General features: G+C 45.2%; 1 protein-coding gene across 17 annotated transcripts in view; it reads left to right on the forward strand.

The window, feature by feature from the left end:
• PLEKHA5 (pleckstrin homology domain containing A5) overlaps positions 1-19546 on the forward strand; it is a 271127-nt gene that overhangs the window by 207772 nt on the left and 43809 nt on the right. For 10 of the 17 annotated variants that reach the window (XR_007244938.1, XR_007244939.1, XM_048502400.1 and 7 more), the window contains 3 exons: positions 6819-7283; positions 15073-15538; positions 18307-18393. Coding sequence is in view for 15 of the 17 variants with exons in the window: in XM_048502400.1 (XP_048358357.1) it covers positions 6819-7283; positions 15073-15538; positions 18307-18393 (1018 nt within the window). In the remaining 2 variants the exon portion in view is untranslated. The remainder of the gene's footprint in view (positions 1-6818; positions 7284-15072; positions 15539-18306; positions 18394-19546) is intronic. The other 7 variants (XM_048502401.1, XM_048502405.1, XM_048502418.1 and 4 more) reach the window with 1 other exon arrangement.

A 19546-nucleotide genomic window follows, 5' to 3' on the forward strand; every position in this document is an offset into this window, starting at 1 on the left:
GCGGCTGGACTCTCCAAAGGCCCGGTGGAACAGTTCGGTCTTACAGGCCCTGCGGAATTCTCCAAGGTCCCGCAGGGCCCGGACAGCTGGTGGTAGTGTGTTCCACCAGGCCGGTGCCAGAGCCGTAAAGGCCCTGGCCCGTGTGGAGGCCAGCCGCGTCATCGAGGGGCCAGGGATCTCCAGTAAATTTGCCTCTGCGGAATGCAGAGGATGAACCGGGACATATGGGGTAATGCAGTCCCGAAGGTACGAGGGTCCCAGGCCGTGTAAGGCCTTAAAGGTCAATACCCACACCTTGAACATGATTCGGAATTCGACCGGTAACCAGTGAAAAACAAACTTTTGAAAAACAAACGGCATCTCTGATTATTAGGTAACCCAAGATGTCTGCTGTTTGGGGATTTTTTGCAACATTTGCTCAAGCATGGACATTGTTGAGGTGTCTAGGTTAACCTCCAATTTCTAAATAAGGTTTTTTTTTTAATTGTTGAGACAAAATCTTCCAGTTACCCCAGATTTGCATAAAGGTGTAACCTTGTTCCCCCTTGTAGATTTTTTGATCCTCACAGAGGGGCTGTCCACTGTTAATGAATTCCATTAAATGAATTCTATTGAATTCTATTGAATTCAATTTTAATGAATTCCATTAAAATCATTATTTGAATTGAGTGCTTTGTTAAACCAGCTTTAAACTCCTCAACATCACTACTTTATCCCGAAGGAGCCAAGCCAAAAGAGAGTCAAGCTCAGGATTTCAGTTTTTGCAGGCAGAAAGGTAATTCGTTAGGAAGGCATTTCTTGGGCTGTTGCAATTCAACCCATTAGGCCAGGTGATTTTGCTCAAATGGGAATTACATTATGCTGCCGATTGGGAGTCATTACATAACTGTGTTCTGTGATGAGCTGTTTCATATCTTAAGGTGTGCCTTTAAAAAATGAAGGGGGGCACACGTGTGAGGCTGAGGTATACCTCACACTTCCGTTGTGACCATAAATACTTTGAAAATGTGTTGGCACAACACATTTTTAAGCATTTTTTTTCAATTGACCTCTTTTGTATTGTCATTGGCGACTTCTTGCCTCTTCCGACGCAGCATAACTTATCTGTTCTGAATATCCATCGCTCAAGTAATGAATATGTATGACACACATTTAACTCAAGTTATTTTGCTTTAGAGACTTAATTATGAGTACTTCCTCAGAACTCTGTCTAGGATTTTTTTTGTTATAAGTAGACCCAGGTTTAATAATGTCCTGAGGGGGTCTACTGAGAATAATTAATCCTAACTGCTTTAAATAATCAAGAGCCCTCTTAAACTTGTCACTCATACAGTGAGACAAGCTCTCAGGAGACTACATTTCTGATATATCCTAATTTGGTATACTCCAAACAGTGTGTGGGCTGTTCCAGATTGTTTAATGGTTGGAAATCTAAAAATATGCTGTTTTCCTGTTTGAAAGAGAATTTTGAAAAAAAAAATCAGTTGGCTTTTACCTCAACCTTGAGGTAAAAAAAATCAGTACTACTGGCTAAATAATAAAAAATAGTAATAAAATAAATAATATTAAAATTAAAATAGATAATATTTTTTTAAATCTCCACTTTTGTCCAAGTACTGGCAATTGATTTTCCCATGATTCAGTTTGCTTCTCTGACATCTGAAACATTCTACTTCTAATACATGGAAATGTACTATTGGCTACAGGTTGATGCCTCAGGCTAGCCTTACCTCATCAGAACTTGGAAGCTAAGTAGGGTCTGTCCTGGTAATGAGAGACACCAAGGAATGTTAGGGGCACACAGAGGCAGGTAATGGTATACCACCTCCTAGGTATGCCACTGCTCGGGAACACATACACACATCCATATTTGCTTAGGTAACTGGTTTTTCAATAGCAGCAGGCACAGATTGGATACCTGCAGAGGTGGAATCCACCCAGTTCTCACCACTTCTCTAGAAGTGGTTACTAATTTTTTCTGAGTGCCGAGAAGGGGTTACTAAAGCAGCCTCCCTGACCAGTAGGGAGTGGAGGTGCGTGTGTGCGGCGGCGCCACTGTTTGAATCCCACCACCATCTGAACCTGTTATTAAAATTTTTGGATCCCACCACTGAATACCTGGCAGGGTCTAGGACAGGGGTAGGGAACCTGCGGCTCTCCAAATGTTCAGGAACTACAATTCCCATCAGCCTCTGTCAGCATGGCCAATTGGCCATGCTGGTAGGGGCTGATGGGAATTGTAGTTCCTGAACATCTGGAGAGCCGCAGGTTCCCTACCCCTGGTCTAGGAAATGTTCTTTGATCCAAGATGTCTTTTTGTTGATTCTTGCAAAGGGGTTCAAAATGCCACAAGCCACATCTTTCACTGGGCTCTGGCAACTCTAGGCAAACTCAGTGCTTCTAATCATCAGGAAAACCTCCCAAGTATGGGAGGAAATAATCACAATGGCCTTTTAATGAATAAAAATGGTCATTACCGATTCATTATCATTTTAGCCCACTTAACAGCCAAGATTGGCTCTCAAATGCTTGCCTAGAGCCATTTTGGTACACTGCTTTTTAAAAAGTTAAGATGGGGGGTGGGGGGATGTCTTATATTTGGCTTGAAATTGCTGACTCAGAGTCAATGAGTCACCAAAACTCCCTCGGCTTTCCTCGTCAAAGTAATTGTCCTTCGAAGGTCAAATTGTCAGTATAACCAGATAAAAACCAGATAAAACTTTGGAGACCACAATAATTGTCATTCCTCTAAGAAAGGAGATGAGAAAGGTCCAACAAAGGGGAGAGAAGTCAGGCTCAGTAAGAGAGACCCAGGTAGCCCAGTTACTTCGTCTGTTCTTGTTATCGGACAGTGATGTGGATAATGTTAAAGGATTCAACATTATCTTCCTTCAAAAATCGCCCAACTAGATCCAAGGAAATCAAGGACGTAACGTGTAGTCAACTCTTGAAGGATTGTGAATCAGAAGCGTGTGGGCAATGTTCCCAGGACGCATCTGACTCATAGAGGTCTGAAGGGAGTTGTAATTGGTAGGTTAATGCAAATAATATCTTGGGGAGGCATAAGGGTATTTTGAGAATGGCAGAAGCTCTTTACAGTAGAAGGTAGAGGTGGTGACGCACCGTGTGAGGAATGCATGAAGTTGTAAGCGAATGAGCTCAGGGGAGAAGGTTGAGCCAACTTGGAGTAGGAGACAAGTCGCAAGAGGAGAACAGAAGAGAATGAGTGGAGGGCGGGGGTGGAATAAGGAACCTGAAATTTAATAAAAATGGAAGGTCCGTCAGTATCTGAAATCTCTCTTGGGCAAATACGCAAACTGTGCAACTGTTACTGTTCTCCAAAAAGATGCAATTACGTTGGACCACAGTTCAAGTCAGCAGATATTTCCCCCCTCCCTGTAATTATCAGAAGCCACCAACACTTTCCAAAAGATGAATAACAACCAGCATACAAGCTTGCCAGATGAAGTCAGTGACTGTATGAAGTTTAAAATAGAATCCCATGCCCCTTTTGAAGCTGGAAGGGTTAGAACGGAGATTTTTTTTTTTAATTAGACGGCTCCATGTGTAAGTCTTCTTGCTCCATTACAGCAGACTTTGGCTGGAAGTCAGTCGGGATTCCAAAGGCCTCTGTGCTGAAAGAAACCACAAATTGTGTTTTCCATATAATCCGAGAAATTTCCCCTCAGTTTTTGTTCCCCTTTGATAGTTCCCAGATGTAATTCAGGGGAGAGTGTCAGCATTTTGATAATGGCACGGAAGGCAGGATTTCGTATCTGTGCATAGATGGAAAAAGTAAAAGGCCCGGTCCCACAAATGGAATCCAGTGGCCTGCCGGAGCCCGTCCCACTGATCTTAGCAGTTACCCAGAAAAGCCTCAGAAAAAGTCCATGAATATCAGCTTCATTTGTATAATTGATTTCCAGAGCTTATGTGGGCTGCTGCTCATGATGTGTAAGCAAATCTGTGATATTTTCCACGTATTGGCCCTGTCAAGGAATGAGAGCTGTACTTCGATACTCTGCCTGAAGGGCAGAGCAGCATCCATTGTGAGCAGGGTAGCTGAGTTTATGCTTTCTCCTGTGGCGTAGGAGGTTAAGAGCTCGTGTATCTAATCTGGAGGAACTGGGTTTGATTCCCAGCTCTGCCACCTGAGCTGTGGAGGCTTATCTGGGGAATTCAGATTAGCTTGTACACTCCCACACACGCCAGCTGGGTGACCTTGGGCTAGTCACAGCTTCTCGGAGCTCTCTCAGCCCCGCCCACCTCACAGGGTGTTTGTTGTGAGGGGGGAAGGGCAAGGAGATTGTAAGCCCCTTTGAGTCTCCTGCCAGAGAGAAAGGGGGGATATAAATCCAAACTCTTCTTCTTCTTCTTCTTCTTCTTCTTCTCCTCCTCACTGACTGGTGGTGAAGGAAAGTGCCATCAAGTTTCTGCCAAGTTGCAATGACCCCAGAGGGTTTTCAAAGCAAGAGACATTCAGAGGTGGTTCAGCATTGCCTGCCTTTGAGTAGCAGCCATGCAATGTATCCTCCACCCTCAAGTGCCCTGAGGAGATTGTTCCCTGCTAAACTTTAACAGCCTGTTCCTTCAGGAACTGAGCAGTCCTTTCAGAATGGTTCTTTTTAAAAATGAAGCATGAGAGCGATTTTATTTTAGAATATAGCCGTTTTCCCACCCTTAACTTAAATAAATATGCAGTAAATTGGGCTTCTTTTACTCAGATCCAAGGAGCCTCCTTGAAAGCAGAAGAGTGTCGCTTTCTTTCCCCACACATTTTCTTGTCAGAAATAGGCAGCAGAGGCTTCTTAACAACTGTTAAGAAATGAACTAAAAGATACTTAAAACAACTAAGTGGTTTGGTGAAGTAACTAATATAAAACCGGTAGGCAATATTTATACAGAGATGTTGCTGATTTAGGGTTACACTATTTCCAGTTGTAGTCAATCTCTGGAAAGATGGTACAAGTATCTTATTTTTAACTTGGTTCTTTCTAAAGATGTCAGTTTTCCTCATAATATTATAGTCAGTTCTGAGACTCTTTATGCTCTAGTTCTCAGATCTCCTTCCTGTCTATATCTGTTGAGAGATTTATTTTAACCCTCAAGTAAAACTTTCAGAAGAATTTGCTAACCGCAGACTAAGGGAAATCACCACATTTGTCCCTGTTCACCCTGACTCTGACTAGGATTTCCACTTCTGATCCCTCTCAGGAGAAATCACCTCCCTTTCTGGAGACTAACTGAACAATAAGCCTTCTAGGTTATCCTCTTCAGTGCATCTCCCCAGAGAATATCAAGTGTGTCCCTTGTGTCAGACTCGTGTATAAGTCGAGGGTGGGAAATGCAGCAGCTACTGGTAAATTTCAAAAATAAAAATAGATACCAATAAAATTACATTAATTCAGGCATCAGTAGGTTAAATGTTTTTGAATATTTATTTCAAAGAAAAACAGTAAACTAGCTCTGTAAGTGGAAAAGGGAGTCAACAAAAACAATACAGTCTCAACAATAACTTTAAAAGTACAAAAACCTTAGCTCAACCAGCAACCAAGCTAAAACACAAGAGTTAAAATCCTTCAAAACTGGATTTTTGGTCAGGGGAGGAATGTTTATATTAGCAGTACTAACATTTCAGAGCATCTTTAGGAGACCCTCCTGATGATACCACCCAGGTTTGATGAAGTTTGGTTCAGGGGGTCCAAAGTTATGGACCCTCAAAATGTAGCCCCATCTACTATTAGCTCCCATTGGAAACAATGGGGGATGGGGCATCCACTTTGGTGGTCCATAATTTTGGACCTCCTAAACCAAACATCACTAAACCTAGCTGGTATCATCAGGAGTGTCACCTGATGATATCCTGAAATTCTGGTGCCGCTAAAAACTGCGCCCCCTGGCAGCCCACAAAGTAAAAGCACTAAAATATTTTTTAAAATACAGCTGACTCGTGTATAAGTCGAGGGAGGTTTTTTCAGCGCAAAAAATGTGCTGAAAAACTCGGCTTATACATGAGTATATACTGTAACTAACTTGCACTCTACCAGGCAGCCAATACTTTAGTTAAGTCTTTTCTCTGGTTGCAAATCAGCAAAGTCCTCAAATCTGCAACAAACCAAACTATCTTGATGGTCTCCCATCCAAGTACTATCCAGGGCCGACCCTTCCTAGTTTACAAGATCTAATGAGCTCAGGCTAGCTTGGGCCTTCGAGATCAGGGCCCTCCCAATTTATGCAAAGGCACTACGTTCAACTGAACTGACAGCCAATGTGGTTTGGTGGTTAAGAACGATGCACGCTAATCTGGAGAACCAGGTTTGATTCCCCACTCCTGCCTGGAAAGCCTGCTGGATGACCTTTGGTTAGTCACAGTTCTCTCAGAACTCTGTCAGCACCACCTACCTCACAAGGTATCTGCTGTAGGGAGAGGAAAGGAAGGAGTTTCTAAGCTGCTTTGAGACTCCTTACAATTGAGAAAACCAGGGTATAAATCCAAACTTTTCTTCTTCTCTTCATCTGCTCCCCCCCCCCGCCCCCAATTTTCACACAGTGAGACCATGCAAACTCAAACATGGTGTTCCTGCTGTTCCCTAGGAGCTTTTTGCCATTTTGCTGTAATTACATCGGTGCGAGGTCAGAGGTCAGCGGTTCTGCAATCTTGTGCCCGATGCGACTGCCCAACCTGCCCGTCGTACGGGACCAGAAAGCTGAAGCAAAGGGGACCAGAAAGCTGCTATTAATCGTGGAGAAGGTTAAACAAGTTTATCCGTTTCAGCAAATTTCTAGTGATGTGTGTGTGTGTGTTCTTCCTTTTTTAGAGCAGACAAGATAACTGCTGAAAACACGCTGCCTCGTGAGGTGAATAACATCACAAGCCACCGGATGCTAATTAAACCAGAGGCACAGAATAATCAGCGGAACAAAGAAGTGAGCAAAATGGAGGACAAAAAGGCCTTAGAAGCTGAAAAATACGGCTTTCAGAAGGTTGGGCGTGACAGACCCTTAACCAAAATCAACAGTGTGAAGCAGAATTCTTTGGGGTCAGAGTATGGGACTTTGCCAGCGAGCACGTTTGCGTCAGGACACTATCGGCCAGTTCATCTAAACGGGTCAGAGAAAGCTGTCAACCTGATTCTGGCAGACTCTGGAGATGGGATGCATCACAACGCCATTCACTCGCATATAGAGTCCGAGCGTGTTATACAGAGGACAAATTCGATGCTGCAGTTGGAGCAGTGGATTAAAATTCAGAGAGGAAAAGGTCAAGAGGAAGAAACAAGAGGGTAAGTGAACTTGAGGATTAACAGACAACTCCTGACCTGTCAAGTGATGCTAACGACTTGGTTTTAAAATGTGCTATGATGAATGAGTTTTATGCGACTGTAACATCCCAATTGCGTGTCTTGAGGGACTCGGGCAGTGGTTCCATATTTAAAAGTCATTGTTACATCGCATTTCCAACAAGTTTCAAGGGATGTCCATCTAATAGTTTCTTTTGACATGCATAGCTCCTTGTCCCCAGACCTAAGAGTTAGCAGTAACAATTGCATATTTAGAGATAGGTATAGGGTCAGGAAGATGTTAGTCCATCCATCATTCCATCCTAGATTGTCTTCTTGTCACTGAAAAGCTAATTCATGTTCCGTATAGCATCCCTTATTGCAGGGGTAGGGAACCTTTAACACTCAAAGAGCCATTTGGAACCATTTTCCACGGGAAAAGAAAACACTTGGAGCCGCAAATAATTTTTGACATTTAAAATAAAGATAACACTGTATATATTGGGGTTTTTTTACCTTTTACTCCGCTCATTCTGAGAAGCGCATGGATGCGTCCGCCCTGCTGTCTGCAGGGCGGGCAAGGATGGGGCCAGCAGCTCAGCCTCGCCGGCCGCCGGGAAAGCTCCCGCCCCGCTCCAACGGAGTGGGCGAGAGGGGAAGCCCGCGGTGCGGCCCAGCCAGCCACGGGCAATTGGTGTGCCCGCCCTGCTGCCTGCAGGGCAGGCAAGGATGAAGCTAGCGGCTCGGCCTTGCCGGCCGCCGGGAAAGCGCCTGCCCCGCTCCAACGGGGCAGGCGAGAGGGGAAGCCCGTGGTGCGGCCCAGCCAGCCGTGGGCAATTGGTGCACCCGCCCTGCTGCCTGCAGGGCAGGCAAGGATGGGGCTGGCGGCTCAGCTCGTGGAGCCACAGTGCAAGGGCAGAAGAGCCGCATGCGGCTCTTGAGCCGCAGGTTCCCTACCCCTGCCTTATTGCAACTACCGATTCTGCTCCTATCCATGTAGAGTGATTTCTCCTTCCTTTGAACCTGACTCTTCCATTCTTTAGCAACTGAGACTCTCTGCTGCGTCCATCTAGTCCAGCATCCTGTTTTAGCAATATCCGGCAACATACCTCTGGATAGCTCTCTAGGACACAGGTGTCAAACTTGTGGCCCTCCAGATGTTATGGACAACAGTTCCCAGCAGGGGATGATGGGAACTGTAGTCCATAACACCTGGAGGGCCGCGAGTTTGACACTTATGCTCTACAAAGCAACAGCCCTTCCCATTTTCTCCACTACCACCCTAATTTGGGGCATTCAAATAATAATCAGTTGCAACTGACTCATGGTGATCCCTCATGGGGCTTTCAAGGCAAAATGTTAGCTAGAGATGGGCTGTCTTCCTCTGTGTAGCATTCCCCATCTTCCTTGGTGGTCTCCCATCCAAGTGCTAACCATGGCTTACCCTCCTTAGTTTCTAAGCTCCAACAAGGTCAAGGTAATCAGGGCTATTCATGCTGGTTACTCAAAGGGAGAGTGTTTCTGAAGTTCCTTTGGTCTGTCACAATACTAGCCACTAACAGATCTGTCTTACATGACATCAGCTAATAAGTTATCGGCCCACCTGGAGGGAAAGGAAAAGCTAGACAGTCTAGTCAACAAGGTGGTGAAGGCTTTCAGCATCATTTGGAGCAGACTTTTGTTCTCTGCTGGATTCTGATAACTCCACTGCTGTGAAGTAAACAACTCACCAGAAGCCCAAGCAACTGGAGTTCTACAAAGGAGCTTAGGAAATCTGAGATTTTCTACAATAATTGTTTTGAAGGCAAGCAGTGGTAGTCAAACAGGTTCTAGGACTTTTTACGTTTGTGCTGCAGCAGTACTTCCATGTGTGACTCGCCTTCTGCTCCACTGCTGCTTATTTATTTAGAGCGTTTTAATGCTACTTCTCCAGCAAGCTCCTTGAGGGGGCTTAGCATTAAGACAACAAAACAAAACCAACATCGTGACAACCGCCAGGCCGTATCGGCACAGAATGTACAATGAGCAGTCTAAAAGGCGGTGGAGAAGTGGCCCATCAAACATTTAAGAGCTAGGATCACTTAGTTAAAAGCCTGGTTTAAAAAAAGAAAGTCTCTGCCTGGTGTCTAAACGATGGCGAGGTGGCACCTGGCCAGCCATATGAGGGGAGGACATCCGCAGGCAAAACACCACCACTGAAAAGGCCCTGTCTCTGTTAGCCACCCTCCTCACCTCTGAGACTGGGGCCACAGAGAGCAGGGCTTGGGAGGACCTTAACTGGTGGGCTGAACATCATGGGAGGAGGTGGTCTTTCAAGTACCCAGACCCTAAGCCATTTAGGGCACTGAAGGTCAGAAGGAGCGCTTTGAACTATGCCTGGAAACAGATGGACATCCTGTGTAGAACTTTCAGAACTGCAGTGATCCCTGATCAGATGGCCATCTGCTACTGATCTCTCCCTCCCCTCTTAGCGATCAATACCCAGCTTTTAGGGGTTCCAAGGATAAGGTCCTCCTTGTGATACCGGCTATTAGATGTGAGGATTTCCTTCTCAACACGATATCTTTACACACTGATTTTTAAGGCTATCGCTCCAGGCTAGCCAGATCTCATCAAATCTCAGAAGCTGAGCAGGGTTGATCCTGGGAAGTACTTGGTTGGGGAACCTCCAAGGGATGCCAGGATCGCATCATGGAGCCAGGCAATGGCAAAGCACCTCTGAAAGTCTCTTTCCCTGAAAATCCCACCAGAGGTCGCCATAAGTCAGATGTACTTGATGGCAAAAAAAAAAAATCTTACAGATTTTATTCTCCCTTCTGTACTTGGTATACAATTAATTTGTAGGGTTCACCCCTGGGAACACCCCCATCAGCGCCAGTGGAATGCTAGTGCCGTGGCCGCATTGGTTCACAGCTGTTCCTGTTCCACCATAGATGCCACATAAGCCAGCATGAGGTGGGATCTATGCTGGATCAGGGGTCACACTGATCCCGTGGGCACAAGGGGGGGAGGGGGGTAGCCAGACGCCATCCACATTTTTAAATGGGTTCTGTTTTTATGTAATTGATATTTAAATTATGTTTTAATGTATGTTTTAACCTTGTTGTGAACTGTCCTGAGCCCTCAGGAGGAGGGCGGTATATAAAATTAATAATAATAAATAAATAAACAAAAACACCATTTTCAGAGTCCTTTCCCCTCCCCCCACTCAGGATTGCCCTATCTATAGGTTAAAACTCTGTTATTCACAGTTCTGTTGTTATAAGGGCGGACCTGAGTAAAGTATGTGCTTTACATGTAGAAGGTACCAGGTTCAGCCTCACATATCTTCTGAACGACACGTGGGGCATTTCCTCTTTAGGATTAGAGATTTGTGGATTTCTTTAACACGTGTAATTTTTTTTCCTCTGGGCCTACAGAAATAAATTCAAAGCCTCTTGAAGATGGTGGCAGCGTATTACCCATGCATGTTGACAGGGATTTAAATTCTATCACACAATGATTGACACTATTATGTCTAGTGAGGCTGAGAACATTGGTTCAGCATAACAGAAGCAGAAGGGCGCTGCCTCCAAGACACCCTGCCTGGAATTTAAATGCCAGCGCCCCATACTTGCAGCTCAGATTTTTATTATGAAACCTTGTTCCAGTAATTCACTTTAAATGAAACTTTTATGGAGTAACGTCACTGCAGGGAGTCATGAAGAGTTTGAAATTATGAGGTTGGCTTGGCTTGCCAGTACTTTGTGGGGCGGGGAGAGCTGCGGGGGAAGTGCTGATTGATTTGTATTGGCCATTTCCTTGGATTCTTCCTTGCATTGGCTTCAGTACATCAAAGGTGGTTTTGAACAGTATTCTTGTTGATCAGACTACTGAGAGGTACCAGTTGATCAGTGAATGCCAAGTACAGTTAGTCATTCAGGGCACTTCCGCACATGCAAAATAATGCACTTTCAATTCACTTTGCTGCTGGATTTTACTGTGCGAAATAGCAAAATCCACTTGCAGACAATTGTGAAAGTGGATTGAAAGTGCATTATTCTTCATGTGCGGAAGTACCCTCGGATTGTTCCAAGGAGATCTAAATCAAACTGCATCCACACTCATTCAGCCCTTTTTTCTTAACATGGTGGGTTATTTTTGTCACCATTCCGCAGCAGCAAGCCTCACACATCATGCCTTTTTTATTATTATTTTGCAGAACATCCACGTTTCTTGCCCCTGCCCATTCTGACAGATGTACTAGGATTCCCACCTACCCACCCACCCTGTTGTAACACGCCCTTTGGCTAGTCACAGTTCTTCAGAATTCTCTCAGCCCCACCCAGAGGTGGGATCCAGCAGGTTCTCACAGGTTCCCGAGAGTAGGTTACTAATTATTTGTGTGTGCCGAGAGGGGGTTACTAATTGGTGATTTTGCCATGTGATTTTTGCCTTAGTTACGCCCCTCCTCTCAGCAGTAGCATGCAGAACTTGAAGCAGTCTAGCAGGAGGTGCACCAGCTTGTGTGGCAGCCTGCGCCTGCGTGCATTCATTTCCCGCCCAAGGACCGGCGCAGTGGCTGTGTCCTTGCCACAGTCCCACCCAGGAATGCCGTGCCCCGGAATGCCCGGCCACGCCCCTGTTGTGCCCCGCCCAGCCCCATTGGCACTACGCCACAGTTTGAATCCCACCACCATGGGAACCTGTTACTAAAATTTTTGGATCCCACCACTGGCCCCACCTACCTCACAAGTTGTGGAGAGAGGAAGGGAAAGGAGCTCGTAAGCCACCTTGAGTCTCCTTACAGGAGAGAAAGGTGGGGTATCCATCCAAACTCCTCTTCTTCTACAAACAAACACAGGCCCTTTCTCATTTGTATTCTTTTTGCGTTTTTGTGACAGTGTTATTTCATTGGACATACTCCAAAACAAACTCATTCTACTGTGGGAGCTTTATAATGGCAAAAACCTATTAACAAAACATCATTAGGTGGCAGTATCCAAATCCTCTTGATCATGAAAAACATCTTAGTTGAATTCGAATGCATTTGTTAACACAGGCCGTACACTTAGGAATAATCCCTTTGCTTGAAACTAATTTGTAAAAGAGAACGGAGAATTGCAGTTTACCGTTGTTTTCTGTGTTGGGATAAACAAGTAGATTTCTTTTTGTCCCCAGCTCTTAACGTACTGCATTTTAAAACTGTAGTGCAGATTAGAAGGTACTGAAACCACTTTGGTTTCAGCAAGGACCCAGGGACTGAGCCGCTACCACTGCCAGAATGCAAACCGTGTAGATTGCTGCTCACATGGTTGCTTGTGATGATCCCTTCCAGGCAGATATCAGATCTCTCACCCCTTCGATAGTTTAAACGTAACAGTTGTTCCCCTGCCTTTCCACAGGCTAAAGGCCACTGGTAACATTTCTCGTTTGTCCTGTTGAAACTTTCATGGGAATCCTGAGTCCAGGGAAAGTTTCCTGCAGCCCTCGGCTCCTCTGAGTTCATGGGTGGGATGGAGTGAGAAACTGGATGTCCAGATCCACCGAGAAGGAGAGAGACAATTTAATAATCTGTCAACTGTTGATTATACCATACGATAAACTGAGAAGCAAACATAGTAATTGCACTCGACTAAACAAATAATGCATAATATAGTGAGATTATTACAAAGAAATACATTCTGTCAAGGCCCGCGCAAAGCACTGGTCATGTTTGCACGAACTACGGAATAAAAGAATCGACCAAGCTTTTGCAGTTCATAGAAGTGATAGTACATGTCAATCAAGACAATATAACACAAGGTGACCAGACGTCCCGCTTTTGGCGGAACAGTCACGCTTTTGAGCAATTTGTCCCACGTCCCACGGGGTTTTTTAATTCTCCCAATTTTTGGAAGGCGGTCGCACTGCCTTCTGGGGCGCTCGGAAACGGGAGCGCCCCAGAAGGCAGTGTGTCAGCCTCCAGCGCACGCAGCCACAGGAGCACACTGCCTTTTGGGGCGCTCCCCGGTTTCCCTGTGACAGGGCGGGAAACGGGAGCGCCCCAAAAGGCAGTGCGCTCCTGCGACCGCGTGCACGCACACGTGTCCCGCGTTAAAAAGGTAAAAATCTGGTCACCTTAATATAACACCCCCAATATAACTCCCAAAATCCATTAATCTTGACTGGGAACAACTTGCTGGTGGTACCTGGCCCTAGAAATGTCTTGCTGTTCTGGTTGTGGTGGCCGCGGTCTGGTGGATCTTGTTCCTAACGTTTCGCCTGCATCTGTGGCTGGCATCTTCAGAGGTGTATCACAGAGGGGAAGTCTGTTACACACTGTGTCCACCTTGTTTTTTCCCCTTTCTTCCCCTGGGCTGTCCTTTGCTTCTCTTTATTCCTCTTTTGCAATTCTTTTGCAAAGTGTGGCAGCCTTTTAGGGTTTGGTCCCACCTCCTGTGGCAGCCATTTTGTGGTGGTACTTGTAAGACCCATTCAATATCTCAGAGTTGCCTATAGAGTCGAAAATGTTGGGATTTTCTATTTAATTTAATTTGATATTTATAACTCATTTTTCCTCTGAGGCACTGAAGGTCATGTACAAACGCAAGGATCCTTGACTTACTTAACTGGGTCAAAATAGTTTTATTCCTCCCACTTATGGAACCAAGGTTTTTAGCTTCAAAAACCTATTAGTTAGATTTCAGTGACAGTGTTGTGTTGTGAACCTTTGCTGGAAGGTCATGTGGAACTTTCTGCTTACTTGGAAGTATGTTAGCTTTGTTAAACCTTTTTCCCCTCTAGTTGTCACTCAGTGAAAATAAGATCCAAACTCATGGCCTCCAGGCTTTCTTTCCTTTCTCTCCTTCTTCTGCCTCCCACCCCCAACTAGGTGGGATATGATAGTGCAGAAATTTTTGTGGGCGCCTAAAAATTTAGACATATGGCCTTTGCAGAGCATCTGAATTGCACTTTGTGCATCAGAAACTGGCATTAAAGTTTGTAGGAATGTGTGGCCTTTCAGTTTTACCTGCCTTTTAGTATATAAGCTGATGAGCAGGTAACCTTCATTGTATTAAATTTCTGTGGTTCTTACTTTACCTGTGTCAAAAGAGGCTTTTAACTGTGAAATGTTATACTCATAACATCCCTAAATATCACTCTGTTATTAGTGTGAGGAAGTGCCTGTCTTACATACACTCCAGGGTCACCATGAGTCAGCTATGATTTGACAGCACCAAAAAATATATATCCCACCCATTTCTAATCTTTGAGCCAAGTTGGTAAATCTAAAGATTGACTTCAGTAGACATGAGCTTAGAAGAGTGAAGAGAAGAGTTTTGGATTTATACCCCCCCCCCTCCTGTAAGGGGACTCAAAGGGGCTCACAATCTCCTTTCCCTTCCCCCCTCACGACAAACACCCTGTGAGGTAAGTAGGACTGAGAGAACTCCGAAGAGCTGTGACTAGTCCAAGGTCACCCAGCTGGCGTGTGTTGGAGTGCACAGGCTAATCTAGTTCACCAGATAAGCTTCCATAGCTCAAGTGTCAGAGTAGGAAATCAACCCAGTTCTCCAGATTAGAGTGCACCTGCTCGTAACCACTACGCCACTGCTGCTTCCTTAGCAAAGGAAGATCCCCACCTCCTCCCGCTCTGTAGTTTCCATGTTGAAGGCAAGGCCTCAATTTTACAAGGCTTGAGAAAAGTGTCAGAGTGTATTGCTCAGATTATTCACCACCTGTAATGGTGCAGTGGGGAGGAGAAGCTATTTACTGCTTATCCCTGTGACAGTTTCTGTTCTGAATGACTGACAGTGAGCTCTTTTTTCAGTATACTTTCATATCAGACGTTACCAAGGAACATGCCAAGCCATCGAGCCCAAGTGCTGCCCCGGTATCCCGAAGGTTATCGGACGCTCCCGAGGAACACCAAAACCAGGCCCGATAGCATCTGCAGCGTGACACCGTCTGAGTACAAGACCCTCGGAACCCTCCCGCCTGACGACAAAAGGAGATCCATGCGGGACGACACCATGTGGCAACTCTACGAGTGGCAGCAGCGGCAGTTTTACAATAAGCAAACGACTCTTACGAGACATGGTACTTTAAGCAGCCCCAAAACCATGATTAACATAGCTGATCAAACGATGCATATGATTCCCACATCACCTTCCCATGGTTCAATAGCAGGTTTCCAAGGATACTCCCCGCAGCGGAACTACCGGTCCGAAGTGTCCTCGCCGGTGCAACGAGGAGATGTAACAATTGACCGCAGGCATAGGCCGCATCATAACAAGGTGAAACATTTATCTTCTTTTCTTGTGTCTGAGCGAGCTTTTTACTTCAGTCCTTTTGCTGGTGTGAAACATGGTAACGTTCGTTGGAACCAGTTTTTCCGTAGCACGTTGACGTTGCATGCTGGCAACATATATACCAAATTCAGTGTAGTCATTTTAGAGAGTCAAGGGGAAACTTCTGATGTGTATGACAGATGATTGCTCTTTGGCAGAAACGAAAATGTTGTTGTGTCAGTAATAAGGTCCAGAACATCTGAATAGAACGTTGCATGATTTCTACCCTGCCGGCTCTCTTGCTGAGATTCCCAGTGATGTGGGCTACTTCCTGCAGCGCTTTGAAGAAAAGACATCACCGAACACCCCAACATGATCACTTTATGACCAATAATGGATAGGGCTCCAGGGGACTCCGGGTGTGCACTGGGAACTGAAGCACACGTGCTCTCTGCCATGCACCAAGAGTGGAAGCTTGTCAGGGCAAGATTTCTTGTCCCAACATTCTTCCCCCACCCCCGCCACGCACCGAGAGAGGAAGTAGGTTGGACGTACTTGGCTGGACGTACTTCCTCTTGCCCCACCGATGCTTCTCACTTTCCCAGCAAAAAGTGAGAGCACTTCTAACTTTTCGCACTAGAGCGGAGCAAGATCTGGCTGTGGGCAGAGGCATAGCTCCAAGGGGATGGGGGGGCGCAACGCACTGGGGGCGTGCCCCTGTGGGGGTGTGGCGGGGGCATTCCGTGGCGGGGGGTGGAGGACGCACCAGTGCACCAGGTACTTTCCCCCCTTGCTAAGCCTCTGGCTGTGGGTAATCGACCAGTGTTTGAGTTTGCATGGTAGAATTTTTTTTCATGTTGAAACATTCCCTATTCATATGTGCTTATCCATCATTTGTGGTAGTTGCTTTTTTATTCTCTGGAAATTGTCTTGCCTCTGGAGAAGTGAGGGTAGGACAGCTGCCTCCTTCCTTCCTTCCTTCCTTCCTTCCTTCCTTCCTTCCTTCCTTCCTTCCTTCCTTCCTTCCTTCCTTCCTTCCTTCCTTCCTTCCTTCCTTCCTTCCTTCCTTCCTTCCTTCCTTCCTTCCTTCCTTCGAGGCCAGTTTCCCTGTGCTTCTCAGCTCTTAGCTTTTGGCCCAAACTAGAATTGCCTCTCGTGTGTTCCTCTCCATGTACATCCGGGAGACTACTTGCATGTTTAACAGTGTTGGGTTAATACACCCAATTTTAATATCCTTGCCAAGCACATCCCTAGTTTGTGGTGGGGTTTTTTGGTTTGTTTTTCGCAGGGGAGGGGTTTAGTCCATCACCTTTCTATCTAATCCATTTCCTTTCTTCCATTTTCAGACAAAAGGATTTGATTGATGTTCTGTGACATCTTCTTCCAAATGTTGTTAAGGTGTACCAAAGTTGAAATTCTTATAAGTCATGTTTGTTGTGACGGGCACATGAATGGGATGCTTATTTCTTCAGTTTATTTTACATCTCACTTTTCTCCCCCCTGGGGAACTCAAGGTGGCTTATACAATCCTCTACTCCATTTTATCCTCACAACCTTGTGAGGTTGGCTAGGCTGAGCGTATGGGACTGTCCAAGGTCGCCCAGTAAATTCCTGTGGCAGAGCAGGGATTAGAATCTGGGTCTTCCAGATTCTAGTCCTTCACTGTAACCACTACGCTGCACTGGGTCTGTTGAAGGAATCAAGATATTAAAAAGTGGGATTCACAGCCAGAGGATGGAGCAATGACCACAGGTATAGACAGCTTTAAAAGGGAATTAGGTTCGTGACTACTAAGGATCTGCCACATTCAGAGGTAGTGAACCTCTGAACGTCAGTGCCAGAAAGCAACAACAGCCTCGGTACCCTGTTGTTGGACCTCCAGAGGAACTGGTTGGCTACCTTACGGAGTAGGCTGATGGATTATCAGGGGTCAGCAACCTGTGGTTCTCCAGACGTTCATGGACTACAATTCCCATCAGCGTCCATGAACGTCTGGAGAGCTGCAGATTGCAGACCCCTGGACTAGATGAACCACTGGTCTGATCCAGCAGGCCTCTCTGTATATTTGGTCTTGTTCCCAGTCCCTTCTTTTGCATGCCTTACTAGGACAGACAATATATAATATAATAATATGCTCTTCCTAACAGATGTGTGGTGCATGCATTTTGTGCCTGGGTGTCTATATCCTGTTACTCTTTCCTCTGTCTGCACAGTTAATAAGCCCCCGTTCGTTCGTTCGTTCGTTCGTTCGTTCGTTCATCGGGTCAGTTTAGGGGCTGCTTTCCTTGTTTGCAACTTATGAACAGAGCTGGGCCCCAGGTCTAAACAAAAGTGTGCCAAGAATGAGCCTGGCACATTCAGGTGTTTCTCCAGTGCATAAATGTATCTAAATCATGTCCCACTTTAGCTCCTAAACGAAGCAGTAACTTGCAGATCGCCCAACTGACTTTTTAAAATAAAATTTGTTAATTGGGGGGCCATAAATGGTATGAATGGAATTCCTGTTGGGCTGTTGTCAGGAGGTTCCAGAAATTCCGAGGCGTTTTGACATTTGTTCGAGTCAAGACGAAGGTGGCTGCGATTCAATATATTTGCACTGACGAGTGATAAACTACTTCTTTCCCTCTGGACGCCTTTTGTAAACCTTCCGTTGGCTCGGAAAAGTCATACTTGAAATATCAGATTTAACCTTTGGTTCTGGAAGCTTTGACAGGCACCCGAATTATAATGCACGGTCCTTTCTCCCCTCCCCTCCCCCGGCCCTGTCTCTGTAGCAGCACGTCTTTGTAGCTGACAGAAGGTCGATGCCAGCGGGTCTGAGCGTGCAGCCTATTAGTCCCCAGAGCTTGCAAGGCAAAACGGTGAGTGGCAGTTTTATATTTAGCACATCATTTTTTTATTTAAGAAACAGCCCATAAAACACGATAACTATATTGGTCATAGAACCTGTCTAAATGCAGCTTCTTTTGTGTTGATGTTGTTGTTTCCATTTTGAAAAAGGCTTCCTTCCAAACTGGCCGAATTCACCTGAATGTGTAATGTTTTTTGCAAAGGTATAATATCTTTTTAGTTTGAATTTCATTTGTCCCAGTTAGTCCATGTCTGGCGATAGTTCTCTTTGGCTCAGGTGAGTAGTTCATTTAGAATCCTCTTGGGCAACAGTTAGGCGCCTTGAAACTTTACCTTTTGTTCACGTCGCAAATTGACCTACCATTAAGCTGTTAATTCAGTGGCAGAGGGGAAAATGCCAATTACCGGCGCTTTTCATGAGAAGCCGCAGTTAGCTGGAAATTGGTGCTGTAGGCAGCGTGTTACACATTGTGCTGTCTTATGAAAAGAAACTATCCACACACTAATTGCTCATTTTTATTCAGATCGTCGAAGGTATTTTACTGTTCAATAGCGTAAAGTTCAGTTCAGCGGTAGTGTATTTGTGCAAGTTTTTTTTCGAGAGACTTGTATTAATTGAAACTTTAATTGCTTCTATACAATGTTCTTTGGGGACTTTCTGTTGAAAAACACTTGGTTTGGCAGTAAAGGTGACTTTGATGGTATTTTTCAGTGATCTTAAATCTTCAGAAAAAATGCCACTTCACCCCTGTAAAACACCAGTGGATGTATAGATGGGGATTACCGGTATATACTAATCATTATGAGAATCTGCTAGCTCTCCCTGCCTTAAATATTTATCAAAATGTCTTGCTCCCTCTGCTGGATTTGGTTAAACATGACCACTGTAGCTAAAAACCTGGGTCTTGGCTGCATTTAATTCAGCATGAACTTGAATTTATGTGACTCATCTAAAAACACTACTCTTAGGGGGTGTATTCTGCAGCTCTGCAGAGTTCCAGTGCATTAAGTTGATGTCCACATGGAACTGAAAGCCATGTTTTGTATGTTAGAGACTGCATCCCATGAGCAGTGGTGCATTTCCACTGCATGTGGAAAGTATTGGGCCAAAGCTGCTGGGATTTCATGTCTTGATGGGGATACTACGTAACAACTTGGGGAGGT

This window comes from Sphaerodactylus townsendi, linkage group LG06 (genome assembly GCF_021028975.2).
Source record: "Sphaerodactylus townsendi isolate TG3544 linkage group LG06, MPM_Stown_v2.3, whole genome shotgun sequence".
Taxonomy (NCBI): domain Eukaryota; kingdom Metazoa; phylum Chordata; class Lepidosauria; order Squamata; family Sphaerodactylidae; genus Sphaerodactylus; species Sphaerodactylus townsendi.